This window comes from Xyrauchen texanus, chromosome 30, assembly GCF_025860055.1.
Source record: "Xyrauchen texanus isolate HMW12.3.18 chromosome 30, RBS_HiC_50CHRs, whole genome shotgun sequence".
In the NCBI taxonomy this organism is placed as follows: Eukaryota; Metazoa; Chordata; class Actinopteri; order Cypriniformes; family Catostomidae; genus Xyrauchen; species Xyrauchen texanus.
Window position 1 is genome coordinate 37,104,988 of NC_068305.1, and position 21,609 is coordinate 37,126,596.

Below are 21,609 nucleotides of genomic sequence, written 5' to 3' on the forward strand. Positions count from 1 at the left end.
CAAGTCAGAGGGAGAGATTGCCATCTACAGTATTAGTGAGAGAGTCCATGCACTTTTACAGCAATCCATAATGTTTTCATGCTCATTAGACCATAAGTATTTTACTTTCAGTGCCAGAACATGGAAAGCAGTACACTGTTCAGAGAAATTTTGTCCAAAGTGTGTTAAAATTGTTGCCTATTCATTCTGCATTTTATGGAGTAGATTAATCAAATGTGTATATGTTAAAAGTGTATCACATGAATCCTGTGCCATTGTAATAATGGCAGGTTCCATTGTGACAAGTAACCCTATGTGACAACATGCCCCACTATTGGAGCAAGTTCTCACATAAGGTCAATGTGGGTTCAATGAACTGTATATTTCTTTCCTGGGTAATAACGGTGAAGATGTTCAAACACTTTTTTGTTGACTTTAAAGCTGGGGTGGGGAATATTTTTGCCGTTAAAGGGACCCAAAAATAAACATGATCTCATCATTTACACACCCTCATGCTATCCCAGATGTGTATGAATTTCTTTCTTCTGCAGAACACAAATTATGATTTTTCGAAGATTATTTCAGCTCTGTAGTGCAATACAATGCAAGTGAATGGGTGCCAACATTTTTATGCTCCAAAAAGGACATAAAGTCATCATAAAAGTAATCCATATGACTCCAGTGTTTTAATCAATATCTTCAGAAGTGATATGATAGATGTGGGTGAGAAACAAATCAACATTTATGTCCTTTTTTGCTAGAAATTCTTCACCCTGCCCAGTAGGGGGTGGTATGATTGAAGAATGTGAATCCCCAAAAACACAAAAAGAAAATGAAATGTGATCTGTTACTTACACACACCTAATGCTTCTGAAGATACTGATTTAACCACTTGAGACTTATGTATTACTTGGATTATTTTGGCACCCATTCACTTTGTATGGACCAAAAGAGCTGAGAATTTCTTCTAAAAATCTTAATTTGGGTTCAGCAGATAAAAAAGTCATACACATCTGGGATGGCATAAGGGTGAGTAAATGATAGAGAATTTTCCTTTTTGGGTGAACTCACCCTTAAAGGCCCATTCGAGTATTTACGATTATGTGTTGAAATTAACATACGGATTCCGATACATGCTCACGCACCAAGAAAAAAACATTAAAAGGTCTGTCTATTACACAATATTTTGCATTGTTATCATTGAAAATTATTGTAATCATTATTAGGTCTAACCCTAAAGTAAAAACAACACTCTCTGCCTTATTTTGCAGGAATCTGATTTCCTGTATCCTAAATCCACAACATGTTCATCACAATTCATTGCTGTGAATTTCTCCTAATAATCACATTAATGGCTTTAATTTCTGTGTATGAATATATCATTGCCATTATGCACAGAACAAAAAATGTCTAGACTAATTCAATAAAGTCCTTATCGTGACTTATCTGAGGCACAACATAAAAATGATATTGTGTTTTCAGTAATTTAATCTATTCAGCTATTGGAAAATCCAAGTGGTCTGAAACTGACAGAGACATTTTCCCCCGTTTTCAATCAAACCTGAGACTTAATAATAAAAATAACCATAGTTATATGGAGATAAATGTTCAGAATGACTAGATGAGTTTTTATGATGTGACCAAGTGGCATCAGTGTAATGACTGCATGAAGCTGGAACTATATGAACCACAAAAAAGAAATCTCTATCTTCAAAGACCAACCACATTGGAAGCATTTTGCCTCCTGAGCTCTTTTCATCTTGTGATGCATGCGCTTTTCAAAGAGTAGCCCAATTTAAAAGGACAGCACTGATCTATACCAGAGACAAAATATCAAATAAACATGACGTTTTATTTATTTCTTATTATCAATGTTAATATGATATATGTTATTCAAATGTTATAAAATCCCACTGTCTTGACTGTTCACAATTTTCTCCAGACTGAAAGCGACTGCGCACCAGTGCGCTCCAGTCCCACTTGTGGCATTAAAGGTTTTCCGAATTATTTCCGAGACATCGGTCTAATCTGTTATGATTAGATCCACGCAATCTCATTACATTTTTGGAAAGCTAACCAAACCATACAAATTCTTGTCGTGACGGTGAATTAATTATTTTGATACAGGAAAACGTTAATGACGACTGCGCACAAAGCGCCAATTGAAGTCTGGTTGCGTGTGTGTAATCCGCAGCACTTCCGAATCTCATCGCAGACTGGCAGCGTTGCGCGTACGGAGAGGGACTCGCAGAAGAGGAGAGACTTTTGTCTTTAGGGCTGTCTGGCTCGTCTTAACTCTCTTTGGCTAAATTAGACTGTTGTGATGCGCATTCCCGTAGATCCCAGCGCCGGACGGAGGTTCAGTCCGCCGGTATCGGTGAAGATGAACGATGTGAACTCCAGCGCGGGACAGCAGCAGCAGCAGCAGGATGGCGCGGTGGTGCCAAGACTCCGTGCGCAAGAGAACCGCTCCATGGCCGAGATCATCGCCGACCACCCCGCCGAACTGGTTCGAACCGACAGTCCAAACTTTCTCTGCTCGGTTCTGCCTTCTCATTGGAGATGTAATAAAACCCTACCAGTTGCTTATAAGGTACGGACTTGTTTTTACACTTTCGGAGGTTGTTTGGAAAAGCTTGTATGAAATCGCGCAAAAACCCACTTGTTAAACTTTTCATTCGTGTTAATGTTACATTGTGGCCTAATACTAAGGTATAGTAATTTAATAATTTCCTGGGGCTTTTCATAGCAACAGATAGCTCCTCTTTTCATTACAGTAGACTCATATATTAGACTGACATGTCATAGGAGTAACATGGACACTATACTATAATATATACATAATATTATAGAACAGCTACATATAACGTGTTATTGTTTTATGTTAGATTTTGTGTCAGTATTACTTTATAAAGTGGAAAATATGAGAATTCTGCAAGTCGATTTTTTTCAGCTTTAAAACTGTAATGCACTTGATTAATAACAAAATGATTAAACACTAATTCAACAGGATAATTTATAAAACATTTAAACTATATTAATAAGTATATAATTCACCAAAACATTTAAACAATGTGTTATTTAAATATAAAGTATAGCATTTGCTAGAGAACCATTATTTGTATTCTCTCTAGGAACATGTCAGCATTAATTTAATTTTTAAACGAAAAGGGTAATTTTATTAATTTTAGTCAATTTTGCTGACTTTGTTATTTGCATATTCATGATTTCAGAATTATATAGCTTCCCCGAGTCAATGAAATCAATCATTTCCTTAAAACTGTAGTAATAGTGTGTGTGAACAGACCTTTCCTTTTAATATCACAATAATAACCACTTTTTCATAAGAAATTATTAAATTGTTCTGACATTATTCACTGTTTGATGTGTAACTGGCCTGTGGCAGACTCTTGGCTCATGTGTTTTTGGTCAGGCCTGTGCAGGTGTGTTTAACTAGGTAATTGGCAAATAAGCCGGTAATGATGAAAGAGCCAGAATTGAGAGAACATATGCAAATGTACCCTTTGGTGCAACACAAGGTGACTTATATTTCAACTATACTTTCGGAAATTTAATGTAACCCAAATTTAATGTTACAAACTTAAGACAAATATACGTAATGATGATGACAGACAAACACACAGCATAAACAGCCAGTAGAGCCAAAATAGGATGTACAATAATAGAATTCTGGAAAACTTGCATGGATTGTCCATCTCATGGTTTATTATGGTAGATTTATTTCAGAACGAATTTTTTTTTTCTAGGCACTCCCACAAACACCTACTTAGACAGCATCAATCATGTCACTGTTAAATATTTATTTTGTTTAGCATTTTATTCTATATATATTCGTATTACTATTTTATTTTTACATGTTAAATGTGCATAAATGTGCATATTGAGAAATGTAATTTTTTAGATAGACTTCACCTGTCTAATCAAGCTGTTGAACAGAATGTCTTACATTTGTGCTCCTACACAGTTTGTAATGAAACATTTATTTGAAATGCAACAATTCTGTGGTCATTGTATTTTTTATGTAGGTTGTGGCCCTCGGAGAGGTTCCTGATGGGACAGTGGTCACAGTGATGGCTGGGAATGATGAGAACTATTCAGCTGAGCTCAGGAATGCCTCAGGTGTCATGAAGAACCAGGTGGCCCGCTTCAATGACCTGCGCTTTGTGGGCCGAAGTGGCAGAGGTTCGTTCACCTTTTCATGATTGTTGGATTTTTGAAAACCCTTATAATGCACATTCCACAAGGATGTGTATTCAGAACCAAGTTGGTTGAGGAGTTTTTTGGCTATTTCTCATTTATCAACATTGTGTTTGTGCTGACTGCGGAGAATCGAAAAGGAGTCATTTTTTCTCAGCTGACGCCAATTACATGTTTGCATTTAACTGCATACTACCAATGAAAAGTTTGATTACACCTACTCATTCTTTATTATTATTATTTTTCACATTTTAAAATAATAACAAAGTCATTAAAACTATGAAATAACACAGATAGCAGATTGTTCATTTTGTAGTGATCAAAAATGTCAACCAAGTTCATGAGTTGCATCCTGGAATGCGTTTTACTATAAACAGAATTAAAAGAAGTTCCCATGTTTGCTGGACAGTTTTTGGCTGATTTTCCTTGATTATTTCTGTCCAACTCATCCATTTAAAAATAAATAAACCAATGATATATGGCATGAATAAATTAAAATGTAAGTTATGTAAAGAAATGTATTCATAGTCACGATTTCTATTTGTCTTCAAAACGAATTTCAAGCATTTAAGCGTGAGATCAACAGGTTTGCAAGATCATGAAAATCGTTTCAGTCAAGTGTGTCCAAACATTTGACTGGTATTTTCACGACCCTTTAAAATTGTATGAGCTGACTTCTGTTTACACGAGCTTAGCTTCTTAATTTATTGAGAGAGTTTGTATTGTTAGCCAATTATTTTCTTCTATTAGGCTTAATCATTTAATGTTTACCTTGCACAATGTGAAGTGGAGGAATCTTCCAGGGAGATTTTGTAACATGCATGCGGTCATACAGGGACACATGACATTCTTAGAATAATTATAGACAGTCTGTGTACTCAGCTATCAGTTACGAGCCATCACCATATTGAAACCACATCACCACACTGCCGGTAAGAACGCACTCATTAAATTACAGGTCTATGTGCGTTCTGTACTAAGGTTTCTCATACGATTGACGGTAACTTGCACACCTAACAGTCATATGTGTGTTATATAATTTTTGTTCAGTTATGAAGGTTGTTTAAAACACTTGAATTTTGCCTATAGCCCAGATCATTTTTATCAAAGGTGAAGTGTGTAATTCTGCACCATCATCGTCGTCATTCGAACTGCAAAAATAATTACAAACAGGTTTCCCGAACACTCCCCCTGTCTTCCATTGGTTGGACAAACAGATAACCATGCCCAGCCTGATCTCATGAAAATTACGAGACTGTGGCAACACTTTTGCAACACAGATTGTCCAGTTCTGAAGTGACACTGTGTGATGCTGAATGCAAGTAACATTTTCTCCCAGACAGATGAGGTTTTAAATCAACAAAACCGAACCTTTAACGAACCTTTAACCTAAGTATAACCGATAGTGTCATAATAGCAATTGTAAGATGAAAAACGCGATCACATCATTTTGTGGTGCTTCTGTCACACTTTCAACTCGCGTGTCGACTCGTGTGTTCTTCATGACTCATACCACATTCCTTTGCATTGTATTGCATTCAAACAAACTTGTAAATGTTGTTGATTAAGTAATGCAAATGTTCAAATGTATTGCCTTACAAGTCATACACTATAGCAATGGTTCTCAACCTTTCAAAACCAACCACATCGGAGAACCACTGATTCTCATAGAGCTTTACTCCGCGAGTAAAAATGTACCTTCTTTGCCTTGCACTTGTCTATCCATTGAACCGTCTCCATCTACAGAGCCATACAGGTCCATTAGCGGAGGTTGTGACTCTGCCTGTGTATTTGATGCTGCTAAACCAGATACTTCAGATGTGTCGCTAGACTTCAAAATCAGATGAACCGTGATACAAATGCGTACCAATCCGTATAATTGAGAACCAACTGATAAACTCCAAGTCTAGATAAACGTTTTAATCGTGATTTGTGTTAAAGTGATAAAAGTCATTGTTGTTGTAGTGCCACTAGTGTTCATTTCACCAGGAAACTGGCAGGAAATGTGCAACAGCCACGTCAAAATAATTTAATTCTGCATTAATGTGATTCTATGAGTCCAGGTAGACCACGTCCCAGACTCACACATTGGTTGGGCTAATGTTGTTTGTTGGGCTGGTCTGGATGCTCGAACGAAAATAAATCTTTTGGAAGTGGCACAAAGTTTTTAAACATTTTGGGGGAATCAACCTATGAATAAATAAATGTTGTCTCTGCATATTAAACTGAGAAAGGATAAAGTATTTTAGGATTGAAAGAAATTACACAAATCAAGACCACAAAAGTCTTGTATTGTTTAAAGCTTGCACACTCCTTACAAAGATCAAACAACAAGGTTCTTTCAGTTCTTCTAAATATTAGATTCTTAAAGCTTCATGATTTTTGACACTTGAGATTTATTTGATTTTCCAAAGACTCTAAGGGAACCAGTTCCGTTTCTAGCTTTTATGGTGCCCTGGGCGAACCCCCCTTCAGCACCCTACACACTAACAAAATGTTTTGGGGGGAGATGCCCAATTTACTGGGGGTGGGGGGTGGGGGCTGGGGGTTTGGATTGGGTTCGTGCCACCTGCGTTTGTCGCCCCCGCATGTCAGCCCTGACCACGTCGTCCATGCCTAAATCAGCCACTGAAGGGAAAGAAGATATGCCATATATTGTATTACCAATATGTTCAATTTATTTTACATGATCAGAGCAATTTGGTGCTATTTCAATATTTTATGATGGAGAGTTTTATGAAATCAGTGTCAGCAGATTTGTGGTGCTGAGGTTCCATGTGTCTTGCCAGCTGTTTCCCAGCATTGCCAAAGCATTTCGCCCACTACTTCCTGTCTCCTCAGCAAACCAGGGGCATTCATGAGTAAGAACCAGTGGAGCGTCATGTTAATCCCTTGTTCCCTTGTTTTAAACCACCGGAGAGCACAAATTGACTGGAACTTTTCTTAGGGAAATGATATGTCGGATGAAGGTCAATTTTGTCGATACCACACTGTAGCGTGGTACAATTCTGTGCTTAAAATTCCAAGCAGCCTACGGTCCTCTTTATGGGCAGTTGACACACAACATGTCCATAAACCAACCTGGTCTCATAAAATCACCTTACTGTACCTACATTTATACAAAATGATTTTAACGTGGCTTGTTATACATAGAGTATCGGCACTGGAGGCAGTAAAACAACAATTACTTTTATTCCATTTCCCACAAATGAACACTTACTTATTTGTGCAATTCCGTTTGGTACCACTAGAGGCGCAGAAATTATACACTTCACCTTTAAGTTTTTCACCATTTTTAACCACCCTTTTGCCTTCTCTTGTTTATTTTAAAAGGTTCTCCAATGTTTCAAATTAATGTTTAAAAGTATAACTATTCCATGCAGCCCTATAAATTTATATGGGGCCATAAAAGCTCCATATAAAAGATTTGTAAAGAATTAAAGCTGTTTAAAAAAGTTTAAGGTGGAGTACAGCATGTCACACTGCAGAACATGTAAAATTCCCAAATGTATATTAAGTTTACTACCCTTATGTACAGTTAAAAAATAAATAAATAACTAAAATAAAAAATGCAGGAAGTTTATGCTGTATTCATGTGTCTACTGCTGATTTCTAATTGATTAAATCTATAAATATCCCTCAAAATAAGGAGCTTATGGAGTCTTGTCTGAGCATTGCAGTTGCCTTAACAGTAAGTAAAACCCTTAAACATTTGTGTGTTTGCACAGGGAAGAGCTTCACCCTGACCATTACAGTATTCACAAACCCACCGCAAGTGGCCACTTACCACAGAGCCATTAAGGTCACGGTGGACGGGCCCCGAGAACCCAGGAGTGAGTACACCTTATATTACATAATGCTGTGACTAACCACATCCATGAGTCATGTCATCACATTCAACACTCTTTCAGGCCACTATCATATATATATATTTTTTATATTTTTTATTGAAGCAAAATAGTTATCCAACACCTATATCACCCATGTGAAAAACTAACTGCCCCCTTAAACTTAATAGCTGGTTGTGCCACCTTTATGGAGATCTTTATGGAGATCAGTCTTTCACAACACTGTGGTGGAATTTTGGCCATTATTATTTGCAGAACTGCTTTAGTTCAGCCACATCGGATGGTTTTCGAGCATGAACTGCCCGTTTAAGGTCCTGCCACAGCATCTCAATCGGGTTCAAGTCAGGACTTTGACTAGGCCACTCCAAAACTTTCATTTTGGATATTTGTCTTGCTGCATAATCCAGTTGCGCTTGAGCTTCAACTCACAGACTGATGACCGGACGTTCTCTTTTAAGATTTTCTGGTAGAGAGCAGAATTCATGTTTCCATCAATTCAGCAAGTCGCCCTGAAGCAGCAAAGCATCCCCACACTACCACCACCATGCTTGACCAAAATTATGATGTTCTTTTGTGGAATTCTGTGTTTGATTAGCACCAGATGTAACGGGACACCCGTCTTCCAAACAGTTCCACTTTTGACTCATCAGTCCACAGAACATTCTCCCAAATGTTTTGAGGATCATCAAGGTGTGTTTTGGCAAAATTCAGACAAGCCTTAATGTTCTTCCATGGATGCCAGTTTTGGCCAGTGTCTTTCTGACAGTGGAGTCATGAACAGTGGCTTTATTGATGCGAGAGAGGTCTGCAGTTCCTTCGATGTTGTCCTTGGCTTTTTTGTGACTTCCTGGATGAGTTGTCACTGTGCTCTTGGAGGAATTTTGGAAGGTCGGCCACTTCTGGGAAGGTTCACTACTGTGCCAAGTTTTCTCCATTTGGAGATAATGACTGTGACTGTGGTTCTTTGAAGTCCCAGAGCCTTTGAAATAGATTTATAATCCTTCCCAGACTGATGTATTTCAATCACCTTTTTCCTCATTATTTCTGGATTTTCTTGCAACCTTGGCATAATGTGCTATTGGGTGAGACCTTTTAGCCAACTTCATGCTGCTGAAAAAGTTCCATTTACGTGTTGATTTGATTGAACAGGTCTGGCAATAATCAGGACTGAGTGTGTCTAGTCCAGCTGAACCCTATTATGAATGCAGTTTCATAGATTTGGGGATTTAGGAACTAAGGGGGCAAAAACTTTTTGACACGTGCCCATTTAGTATTGGATAACTTTTTTGCTTCAATAAAAACATTATAATTTAAAAACTGTATTTTTTGTTTACTCAGATTGCCTTTGATTTATGTTAGATTTGGTTTGAATTTTTTACACACAAAAACAGAACAATTCAGGATGGGGCAAATACTGTGTGTGTGTGTGTGTGTGTGTGTGTGTGTGTGTGTGTGTGTGTGTGTGTGTGTGTGTGTATGTATATATGTATATATATATATATATATATATATATATATATATATATATATATATATATATACACACACACACACACACTACACACACACATATATACATACACACAAACACATATAAAGGCAAAGATCATCTATATTATATTATGAAGGCATATTTTTGATGTGTAATGTTTTGTGCTTTTACATTTAGCTGAAAAGCCTATAAAGGCTGTTCAATACAGGTGTAAATTAAAAGAGAGTTGTAGATTGTCCCACGTTCTATGTTTCCCCATCACCCCACAACGTTCACATGAAACTTACACCATCATGATAAGATCAGGGACATGCATTAAGTTCTATAAATAGGGTCACTTTTGTTTTCATGTTGACGTTAAAGTTTTCACACTTTTCTAAGTTGCTATTGGTAGCCAGATGGTTTTTCACTGTTTATCTTAACAAGCTGTCTGTCTGGTCAGGATAGTCTGCACAGAGGCTCCGCCATAGTACCATTGTGCTGCATCAGCTTGTTTTAATGGCTCTTATAAAACATAGCGGGGGGAAAAACTACTACATCTGTCAGTGCCAACTGGTCTGGCAAGCAGCTGTTTCACTTTATTATGAAAAAAATATATACTTTCGTCTTGGCAAAGAATTCAAGCCATCACATCCCTAACAACATTTCTCCCTCTCTCTTTCTCTGTCTCTTTCTCCCGCTCTTTTACTTTCAGTTCATTCTCAATGAACACATATGTTACTAGTATTTAAAGGCCCTTAGACACAATGGCTGTATATGGTCTAGATTCTTCATTGTATTACAATGGCCTCTAGCAACTGCAGGCCTTGTCTTTGATGTTGAAGACTTCCTCTACTTCTGCCTTATCTATAAGTGAAGTTTTGAAAGGCTTGCAGGCCATGCTATTGTGTGTAATAACAGATGAAAGTTTCAGAATACTGCCGGTCATTTACATAGTGCTTTTAATTTAGTGATGATTTTATATTGGAAAGCTCCTGCCTTGGCTGTTTCTTTTCTGTGGCTGAAGTACACTGTCAGATTTCAAATAAGAATGCCACCTAAGGATTTTACATTGCAAAGCTTTTAGATGTGTCGAAGGAACTTACAAGTTATAAAATAAGAAATAAGTTCATAATGGAATACTAGTGTACTGGTTGTTACATACTCAACATTATACAACAGTTAGTTCCAGTCCTCCAATCTGATTGGACGAGCTGCATTCCAAGAGTGCTGATATACAGTCCACCATCACTCGAACACTGCACTATTTGTATTACTCTTCTCCATGTTTATTGCTTTCACCAAATTGTAGGTTTTACATTTTTACGTTTATTCACTGGTTCGTTGAGTGACCCTTTATGGAGATTGCATAATTACTCCAGTAGGTAGGACAAGTGAACGGTGACTTGATTTGTTCAAAACCACTGATTTGTTTATGAATGAAACACCACTTGTTTGAAACCTGCAGAGCTTTGCTTGATGCTTTTGATTCTTTTGTAATTATTTTCACTGGCGTAGATGAAATGCACAAACTAATTGACCAGTTTTTGTCTGAAATATAAGTTATTTAATATTAATATACTTCTTTGTTAAACTGTTGTATTTAAAAAATAATCATATGTTTTAGACACTTCAAAGTGGCATAGAGTTTGGAATAGAATACTAATGTCCTGCTTACTACATACTGCAAAGTATATACTGTATACTGCTTACTATTTTAATATACAGTGTATATGAAACAGTATGCAGTATGTTTGATGAATGTTTTAATAAACAGTATGCAGTAAAGCAATGATATATGTTTGTTTCAGACATTATAATGCTGTTATTATCAACCATAAATATTGTAATTTTTCATTTAAAATAGATTTTTATGTAAAAATATAAATTTTTGGTTGTCCAATCAAATAATGAGTCTAGAAAAAGATGTTAAATCTAAGACATTGATATTTCATCCATAACTATTCTGGTCAAAACTCACCTGTGCTGTGAGCACATGCCAATGTCTGTGCCTTTGTTGTTATCATTATCATTATAATGCAAGTCATGCGTGCCCTCTTAACAATTCAACATTTCTTACTCTGCACTGATTATATTGGAAAATGCCTGATTTACAATTCTGCCTCATTAAACCTAAAATTGGTGTTAATGAGCAGGTTATTAGGGAAGAGGGCCAGTGCACACGTTCAGACAATCTCTAAAAAATTTCTGACAAACAGCTGATAGAGTGTCTCGTATGTCCAAAATTATAGTTTTAAAAATCACTGAAAGCACTAGAACATGTTTTCATACATAAAATGATTATTATTTCAGTCCAAATATCCTGCTCTCATTATGCCACATACGGGTGGTTCAAAGTGTTCATTTGGGTCATGTTTTTTCTTGCCTGCCACCCTGGCCTCATTCTAATATCCAGGAAATAAATTAATGTGTTTGTGTATTTAATAGATCTTGATGGGTCCCATATGAATTCTGCCTGAAGAGAGCTGTGCATAGCCCAGAGCTGTGAATCAATAGAGGCACGACAGTGCGTAAAACAACGAGAGCGTTGAGTATTTTGCCGTGACAGATGTCCCTCAGATCAGTAAATGAGTTTGCTTCTTGATTGGCTCGCATGTGTGTTGTTTTCACAGACAGAAATATTCAATAGGCCTATGCTCCTGTTTTTTCTTGTTATTGTATCATAACAGTGCATGCCTGCTGATACAACACTTGAATGGAATTATGGAAAGGGTTTTTATAAAGTTAATGCTAGTATGGGAAAAACTAAATTGTGCATACAGTATGTCTAATGTACAAGTCAGTTGTTGCTGATAGGCTACTGTTCCATTTACTATGCGTTTACAACCACATATATATTTTAGTATAAGTATAAAGAATTGTAAATATAGATAATTAATAATAAATAGAGAGGTAAAGCATGTTGAGTTTGGCTTAGAAAAGCCTTGTCTGAAAGTTTAAACTACTTAAAAAAAAACAAATGTAGAGGTTAAAGATAGATTTAAGCCCAAAGCACACAGTTTCGATGTGAACACTTAGCATCTGCATCCAGTCAAACTCTCAGCCTTTCAAAGTACTGTATACTTCATTTAGCTGCGCATGCATACACAGGTGATTGGCATATGTGCACAACAAATGCTATGACATTTACATTTATGCATTTGGCAGACGCTTTTATCAAAAGCAACTTACATTGCAATTATTACAGGGACAATCCCCCCAGAGCAACCTGGAGTTAAGTGCCTTGCTCAAGGGCACAATGGTGGTGGCCGTGGGGTTCAAACCAGCAACCTTCTGATTAACAGCCCTGTGCTTTTTAGCCACTACACCACCACCACTACATTATGAGACACTGGACTATTTCTCTTCAGGAGTTTAGACCAATAAAGATGTATTTATAGACCTCCGGACTCAATATACACAAATGCAGTTATCTCCTGAACTCTTCACACAAGCTCTCTTGACGTGTACATACTATGTTGTTGTTTCCACCTCCATCTTGTACATCTTCTTCTAGTGCTCCTTTGTGACGGCAACAGCTGCTCAATGGGGAGTGTTGCCACCTTGTGGACCCACTTATTAGTGCAAATAGTTACAGGTGCATACGCATCATGTGCGTTCAAAGTACAGCCAGTTATAAAAATAGAGCCGCACATGTTCAGTGCTCGAGCACTCTGCTGATGATAATATTTTCATCACATGTCCTGTATGCAGATGCCTAGCATTAGCGTAGAATAATTTAGCGAAGAATACTTTGGGTTTAAGGCCTCATTCACACGAAAACATTTTCGTTTTCGGAAGTATTCAGTAATGGAGACCATTTTCTAAACGCTTCATTTTGGGTGGAGGAAAATGTCATTCTAGTCTGGAGAAATGTAGCTAAATCAAAGCATTTTTAAAAGTGCATGTCCACAATAATATGTTTTTGTTTAAAAATGCATTCATTTCACTAGGCCTATGTTTACGGTTTTCATCCACATTTGAAGACTTTCGAAAATGCTCTCCATACTCAATACATACACTGTTTTTTTCATACTTTGAAAAAATATGGCATCAGGAAACTGCAAACAGAGTTGATTAGTGTGGATGTGGACCTAAATGCTTTGTTTGGGTTTGTTTACATTTAAAAAAAAGAGTTAGGCAGTTGGAGTTCCTTTTGAACATTTATCTAAGTCTAAGGAATTTGGGGATTTTTGATCATCTATTACAGAAAAAACGTAAGTCCGATCAGTTAGAAAAGACATAGCAACCTGAGTCAAAACAGGCTGAAGGTCTGTGCCAAGTTTGGTGGATGTTGCTTAAAAGCCTTAGGAGGAATTACAGTCAGACAGTTTGGTCTTGGCTTAGGGATTTAGAAAAAGTCTGTAGTATAATCCAGCATACACAATTTGGCTGTTTATTGAATATTGGTGTCTCGTATCATATTGTTTTTGCTGCCATTACACTACAGCAAAGCTACTCAAGTTCATGCATGGCACTTATCACACCACATTGTAAATTCATTGTAATGCTTCTTGTGGCTTGCCTTGCTAACCATAAAACATGAATATATAGGATGGCTACTTCTAAACTAAATTATTTGGTAGACAAACCAAACTTACAGTGCATTCAAGGTCAACATTTTATCAGGAAAGCTGTGTCCCATATGACTGAGTATTCATAGTACACTACTTTTTGTTTTAGTTTTAGTGTTAACACACTACTCGCACTACTTACACTACAAAATGATGTAAAATGCAGAAATGTGCAGTTTGGGATGCACCTTATGTGTGTGTTCCCTGAGAATCGAACCCCTGACGAAACCCCTGCTGTTTCTCGCACCAATGCGCTACAAGTTGAGCTATAATATTTGTGAATCCATATTGAGTTTTATCATATCCCTCTCAAATTTTCACTATGCTAACAGGACATGACTGCTTTAAAATACCAAGTGGTTTGCTGTTTCCATCAAGTACTGTATGTCTTTGTGTGTGCATGTCAGTGTGTTTGTGTACACACTAACTCCTAATAGCTCTCATTACGCGTCATTTGATCTAATGGTTGGGGTGGGGTTGGTTAAACTAACATACCTGTACTGGGGTCCATATGTAATTACAGATTCCATGCTAGACTGTCATTCTTTGTAACACATTTTAGGAAATACTCTATGCATTTTTGTCTCTGTAGCTCAATCACAGCACTCAAACTGCACCAAGACCACAAGTAAATCTGCTGAAAATCCCCTTCTGAGTGGATTTGCTTGAAGCTAAAATCCCAAATCCAATGCGCAAGTCACATTGTTTTGACAATCTCACACATCAACAAGTTGAAAGTGGCTAATAATTTAGTCCTAGCAATAACAGTGGCTGATATTACAGTGAAAAAACACCAGATTTGTGCAGTGTTCCTTTCAAAGCAGACCACACAAGATTGATAGACATTATTTAACCTTACAATACAGAGAAAAAAAGTTGGTTTCGTCTAGCGAAGGCGTCACTTTGGGGCGAGTTAAGTTTACAATGGGAACTGCTCACATAAAACCAACCCAAACAAGAGAGAAGAAGTCCAAAAAACAGAAGCAGTAGTCTCGATCCAATTGGAGCTGTGAGAGAACATGGCGAGAGAAGCATGCGTGTGATGGTAGCAACCACAAGGTCGAGGGCTTGGATTGTGAGTGTGTTTGTGTCTTGTTTGGATAGTTGGTGCATACATCAGTGCTGCATCATTAGAAGCAGAGAAATACGGATGCCATTCTGTTCAGAGTCACACTGCTTTCATATTTGCGTGGAGGTGATGAAGACGTGTGCCTGCGGTTTAAAAATGGCTCTGTGTGTGTGTGTGTGTGTGTGTGTGTGTGTGTGTGTGTGTGTGTGTGTGTGTGTGTGTGTGTGTGTGCGTGTGTGTGTGTGTGTGAGCGTGTATTTATCACTTTGTGGGGACCAAATGTCCCCATAAGGATAGTAAAACCCGAAATTTTTGACCTTGTGGGGACATTTTGTCGGTCCCCATGAGGAAAACAGCTTATAAATCATACTAAATTATGTTTTTTGAAAATGTAAAAATGCAGAATGTTTTCTGTGAGAGTTAGGTTTAGGGGTAGGGTTAGGTTTAGGGGATAGAATATAAAGTTTGTACAGTATAAAAACCATTATGTCTATGGAAAGTCCCCATAAAACATGGAAACACAACATGTGTGTGTGTGTGTGTGTGTGTGTGTGTGTGTGTGTGTGTGTGTGTGTGTGTGTGTGTGTGTGTGTGTGTGTGCATACCCCTTCCCCGCTTGGTTTGTCTCCTAAATGCTGAAATGTACAGACCACACAGGCATCTGGCAGCACTCCACAGCAGCCTGGCTTTTTCTCTTTTCTACCTCTCTCTCTCTATGTTTGTAACTTATGCCAGTTTATTCCGACTTTCCTTATTCCTCTGACTTTTCCAAAAACCCTGTTGATGACAGGTGGTGATGAATTTCCATAATTTCCGGCCTGACCCTGATAGCCCACATGGTCGCCTGGATGTCTTTTCGATGTGTGTGGTTTTATGTGATAGATGAAAACTTGATCTGTATTATGTCTCTACAGCGCTCCCTGTCAGATGTTAAATTGACATTCTGCAGATGTTTCCGTGATGTTTGTGATTTAGAATGTATTGTAATTGGCTCTTTTCAATATGTTTGTCAGATGTTTGTACACAATAATTCGATTTTTTTGTTTGTTTGTTTTTACATTTTCTGAAGAAGAAAAAAAAATGCGATTGGTGTTTGCCTGGATTAGGGTATTGGTCGGGGTTGCCAGGGTGTTGCTTTACAGTTGCTAAGGTGTTCTGAGTTGGTTTTAAACCTATAAGTATGCCATTCATATGTACATTTTCTTGAAAACTGTAAGCACTGTGTCTCTATAGCACTATTAAAGTCTTTTAGGTGACCCATCTATACAAGCACAATTACATTGACTCGACCAGTGGTGTTAGTGGGGGCGGGACTTTCTCTTTGTTTGACCAGCGGCAGACATGTGGCATATTCAGAAAGCTTTTTTGAAAATAAAGTGTAATTTTGTAATTCCATTTATTGGCGATAGTGGCACAGAAAGTACATACAGTACTTCAGCTTTAAGTGTGTTACTATGTGGTTGCTAGGGTGTTGTAGGTGGTTGCCTGGGTTTTGTTATACAGTTGCTAAAGGCCTGAGTATACAGTACTTTGGTTGTCCGTGTTGCTGATCACTCCAAGCACAGTATGCATGATGTAAATTTCATCATAAGCCAGTCCATGCGGCAGATTTTCTCGACCCGCGGATGCGGTCATCGTCTGTACGCATTGTCGGAGCATACACCACCATTGACTCCACTAAAAAAGCATCAGCAAAAGAATCAAAAAGCAGCTGTAGTATGCATGCATCAAACGAGTCTGTCTGCACTCAGGGTCAATGGAGTATACTCAGGAATGCAACGCGGTCAACCGAAATTTGATATGGGACACAGTCAACCGAAATATACCTGAGACTTAAGGTGTTCTTAGTGTTTTTTGTGCATAACTATGCATTCAGTAGGGTGTTGTGGGTGGTTGCCAGGGTTTTTCTACTGTATACATATATTAGCTAAGGTGTCTGAGTGGTTTTTAGTGAGTATGCGGTTGCTAGGGTGTTGTAGATGGTTGCCAGTGTGTTGTTAATGTATACAGTTGCTAAAGTGTTCTGAGTGGTTTTGTTGTGTTACTATATGGTTGCCTGGGTTTTGTTAGACAGTTTATAAGGTGTTCTGAGTGGTGTTCTGAGTGGTTATAATGCAGCAAGGGTGTTGTGGGTGGTTACCAGGGTGTTGCTAATGTATACATTTGCTAGAGCATTCTGTGTGATTTTTAGTGTATTACTATGCAGTCACCAAGCCAATTTAAGGAAACATTCATGTCTGTAGCACAAATAATGCATGACAAGACACACACCAATGTTTAATCATTTTATTTTAAAAGTTGTGCTTGAAAGTGTGCTTTCTGTCTTGTGATTTCTACATTTTATTAGCATTCACTTAACTGTAACTGATCTAATGCACACAAAGAAATGTTACATAAAAAAAATGTTTGTTTGTTTGTTTTTAAGAGTTGCGCTTAATCAAAGTCTTTTTAGCAAGTCAGTTCACTCGGTGGCCATCTTTGGAACGCTCATGGGGAACTATTTTTCTCTATAAACAAGCGGCATGCCACTGCAGCTCCAATCTACTTGAAAGGGGAGAGACCGTTATCTCCAAGACGGTTGGCCAAGATTACGATCAAAGAACATATTACAAATCAGCAGTAAAATCTGATTACAGTGGTATCATAAATTGTGCTCCTTTACCCTAGATTATGCTAAAAAGCTAATTTTTCAAGCTTGAGTATGCGCGTTCTCGAGTTGATTGACAGGTGATGTCTGTCTCTAAAAGGTGATTGGTTATTTTCCTTCCTTTCTATATCCATTGACCGTTGTGACCATTGGGCATTCCAATTTCTCCCATTCAGTATTAATAGAAGTGACCTGTCACTGCTAAATAGTCTCTGGCTAACTTTGATAGGGGCACCTAAAGACTGCACCCCTGAAAATGATGTTTATAAATTATTTTAATAAATGTGTTTAATTCACACACTGACTGTGTCCTCATTTAATTAGTTACTGTGTCTATTACTTACCCATTGGAAGCATTTGAAAACAGACCTTCACTGGTCTAAGAATAGTCCAGGAAACAGCAGATAATTTATTTAACACTCATTACATTTTTTAAATTTTTCTTAGATCAGCTTTACAGAATCCCTTGTCATTTATTGAAGCCTGAATACAAGAATAACCTCACTCTAGTTATACACGCTCTTATCTTCTCAACCTGAGATAAAATCGCATCAGCTGAAGACTGAGCCACATCCCACTGGGCCATTTAAACATCTGGAATTAATGTGTTTGCACTTCCACTCTGTGATTGGACAGGGAAGTGCTAGCTATCGAAAATCTCACTCTGCTGGCTGGGGGATGATAGGAAATTTGGGGACTTTCCCTCCAGCAGTGATATCATCTGGTTTCCTGGCCCTCTTAAATACCTTTCCTCACAGATGATGTCCCTCATGCCTTCATCACAGAACTCATTTCAGGATCCTTAATGAAAAAATACAACACACACAGGTTTACTGAAGTCCTTAATTTAAAAGGATAGTTCACACAAAAATTTAAGTTATGTCATCATTACTCACCCTCTCGTCATTCAAAACCGTATGAGTTTAGGAGATAAAAGAATGTTGGAATCACTGATTTCCATACTATAACAGTTAATAGTGACTCACTTTTAAGCTTAAAATAGCACCCATAGTGTCATAAAAGTAGTCCATGTGCAACGTATTCCAAGTCTGTGTGAGCAGATACAAATTTAAGTCATTATTAATAGAAAGAAAGAAAGATAAAAAAAGAAAGAAAGAAAGGAGAGAAAGCATTGTAAAGCAGATTAAAGGCCTTGTGCATTGGTTTACATTTACATTTTTAAACTTTTTGATAGTTGGAGTTTAAATAGTCTCACCTGTTTGAACATTTTGTCAATGCAAGTATTTGGGATTTTTCAGATTGATGACAAAGCTTGACAAAGCTAACATACACGCTAGCGTCCAAAGATCCATACTTCCCTACTGTCAGGCAATTTGTTCAGGAGCGGGTTTGGTTATTAGCAATTATCTGTGATAATTATCCATTAATAAAATCAATAGAACATTGATTAGAATCAGAATCAGCATTAGCTTTTAAATAAACAATCATCAAAGATAACCATCAATTATCAAATTCAATAGAATATTAATTATTATAAAAGATTGTTGTTAATTATTAAAATGAATAGAACATTGATTAGAATTTACATTAGCTTATTGATCATTCAAATCGACAATCATCAAAGTTGGGGGCCTGGGTAGCTCAGCAAGTAAAGACGCTGACTACCACACCTGGAGTTGCAAGTTAAAATCCAGGACATGCTAATTCCTAAGCAAACAGTTGGTCCGGCTACTGGTAGAGTCACATTGGGGTAACCTCCTCGTGGTCCCCATAATGTGGTTCTCGCTCTGGGTGGGACATGTGTTGAGTTGTGCATGGATGCCGCGGAGAATAGCTTGAAGCCTCCACACGCACTAGGTCTCCGTGGTAACGCACTCAATAAGCCACGTGATAAGATGCAAGGATTGACAGTTGCAGAAGCGGAGGCAACTGAGATTCATCCACAGCAACCCAGATTGAGGCACTATGCCACCACGAGTATTTGACTGCATTGGGAATTGAGCATTCCAAATTGGGGAGAAAATAAAACAATCATTAAAGATAATTATCAATTATCAAAATCAATAGAATATTAATGAGGATTTATATTTTACAGTTTTATCAATTGTGGGAGAGAGGGCAACAGTTATTATATCCCTCAGAGATGCAGTGAGTGGGTTGTAATGCATCTGCTGTGATCGTTGGTTCTTTATTGGATAAACTCAGTGTGCCAGTCTCACCCACGATGGCGGAAATGCACAAAAAGTCCAATGGTGGTTCGTTCAACCACATTGCAAGAAAATCTAATTTGTGGTAACAGTAAGTTACAAATAATACCTTGATTTTTATTAGCAGCAATGAGCAGACTCGGTGGTCCGTAAACTGTACAAGCTAATTTTTACCTTCATACACAAGAAAAACACACTATAATAATCTATCTCTGCCCAGACGTAAACCTCTTACTTGAGATGCGTGAGGACGCAAATGTGTGTTCGGCCATCATTTGGCTCCGACTCGGTTCCTTAAGGCACTGATGATGACGGGAGGCCGTTTCCTCGCTCTGTCGGCAGGCGGTACGGTGGCTAATTATTGCCGGGCCAGCGGAAAAAACAGCAAAGTCAACTCGGTTGAAGAAGGAAGAGAAAGCTTCTTCAATTCAGCAGGCAAAAGGTGAAGACGTGGATTGCTCGGCAGTCTCCTTTGGATCCGTTAGCATGCTCTGTGGAACACGGAGAAATCTCAGCTCATCCAGTGAGATGGAGATCATACAGCCAAAGTTCAGGAACGTACATTACTTCCTTGGGCAACAAGGCTACACCTGGAAGCAGCAGGGCTGCATCTAGACGAGGCACATACTGTCGCTGGAAGCAAAGCCTACAAGGAAATTCCGGGTTTTATACTCTCGATGTCGTCATGGTTGGGGGCGCGTTCTGTCATGCGTTTCATCCAAAAGGAGTTGAGAGTTCGATCCTTCAGAATTTCACACATAGGTGTAAAGTGAGCCAGTCTTGATGGGATCTGTAGTCTGTTTTAGTTGATTTTGGCACCGTTGTTGTTATCAGGCTTTGAGTGTTCGTATAGGCCGCAGACAGGCTCTATATCTGTATGTAGGCCTACTTTTGTCTCCTATTTGTTGAAATGAGGCCCAACACTACTATATAGTATACCAAGAACAGTATGCCAATGGAATAGTGTGCAACTGTGCTCCGCAACTTATACATTTTTTGCATAGGTTTCTCATAAATTCCTCCATAAAAGAGTTCTGCAACCTGGTCTCATACTGAAAACATGACTCTATATACAGTACATTTTTGCAAAACTTGTTAAACGTGTCTCCAGTACAGCTCCCTGCAGGTCGCTCCTAGGCAAATTTTGTGGGCTTTGATGGCCGTGGTTCTCTGATTGGTGAACCGTTCTCTGTTGTACCATGGGAAATGTAGTTGTTTACTTGGAATTCCACTATCAAACAAGCTATTTAAACAATGAAGTTGAAATAATGCAGACGAATGGCTTCAACAGGGTAGGTCTGTCTTGAAATGAAAAGTCATTGTTGAAAATCAATTAGTCTATGAAAAATTAATGGGATTTTTACTTCTAGAACAGACTGTTGCACTCTATAGTATCAGTATACATGAAGCAGTAAGTGAGAAATACCCAGATGGCCTAATATTTCCAGTGAGATTCAGAAGTGTGGATCGACTGGACACTTAATGATCTCATAATCCCTCAGGAGGCGACGTCACGTTCAAAATGCTGGATTTATACAGTGGCAAAGAACCGCGAGTCGCACAGCTCTTTTTAACCAACAGGAAAATAAACAACAGAACATTTTCTAACCATAGTTGGTACAGCAGCATCAAATA

The 21,609-nt window shown here is 38.0% G+C and overlaps 1 protein-coding gene across 2 annotated transcripts in view; it reads left to right on the top strand.

Annotated features, from left to right (window-relative positions):
* Nucleotides 1-21,609, top strand: part of LOC127623775 (runt-related transcription factor 2-like) — a 57,913-nt gene that overhangs the window by 23,177 nt on the left and 13,127 nt on the right. For both annotated transcript variants that reach the window (XM_052098282.1, XM_052098283.1), the window contains exons 2-4: nucleotides 2,319-2,572; nucleotides 4,026-4,182; nucleotides 7,926-8,030. In XM_052098282.1, coding sequence (XP_051954242.1) covers nucleotides 2,319-2,572; nucleotides 4,026-4,182; nucleotides 7,926-8,030 — 516 coding nt within the window. The remainder of the gene's footprint in view (nucleotides 1-2,318; nucleotides 2,573-4,025; nucleotides 4,183-7,925; nucleotides 8,031-21,609) is intronic.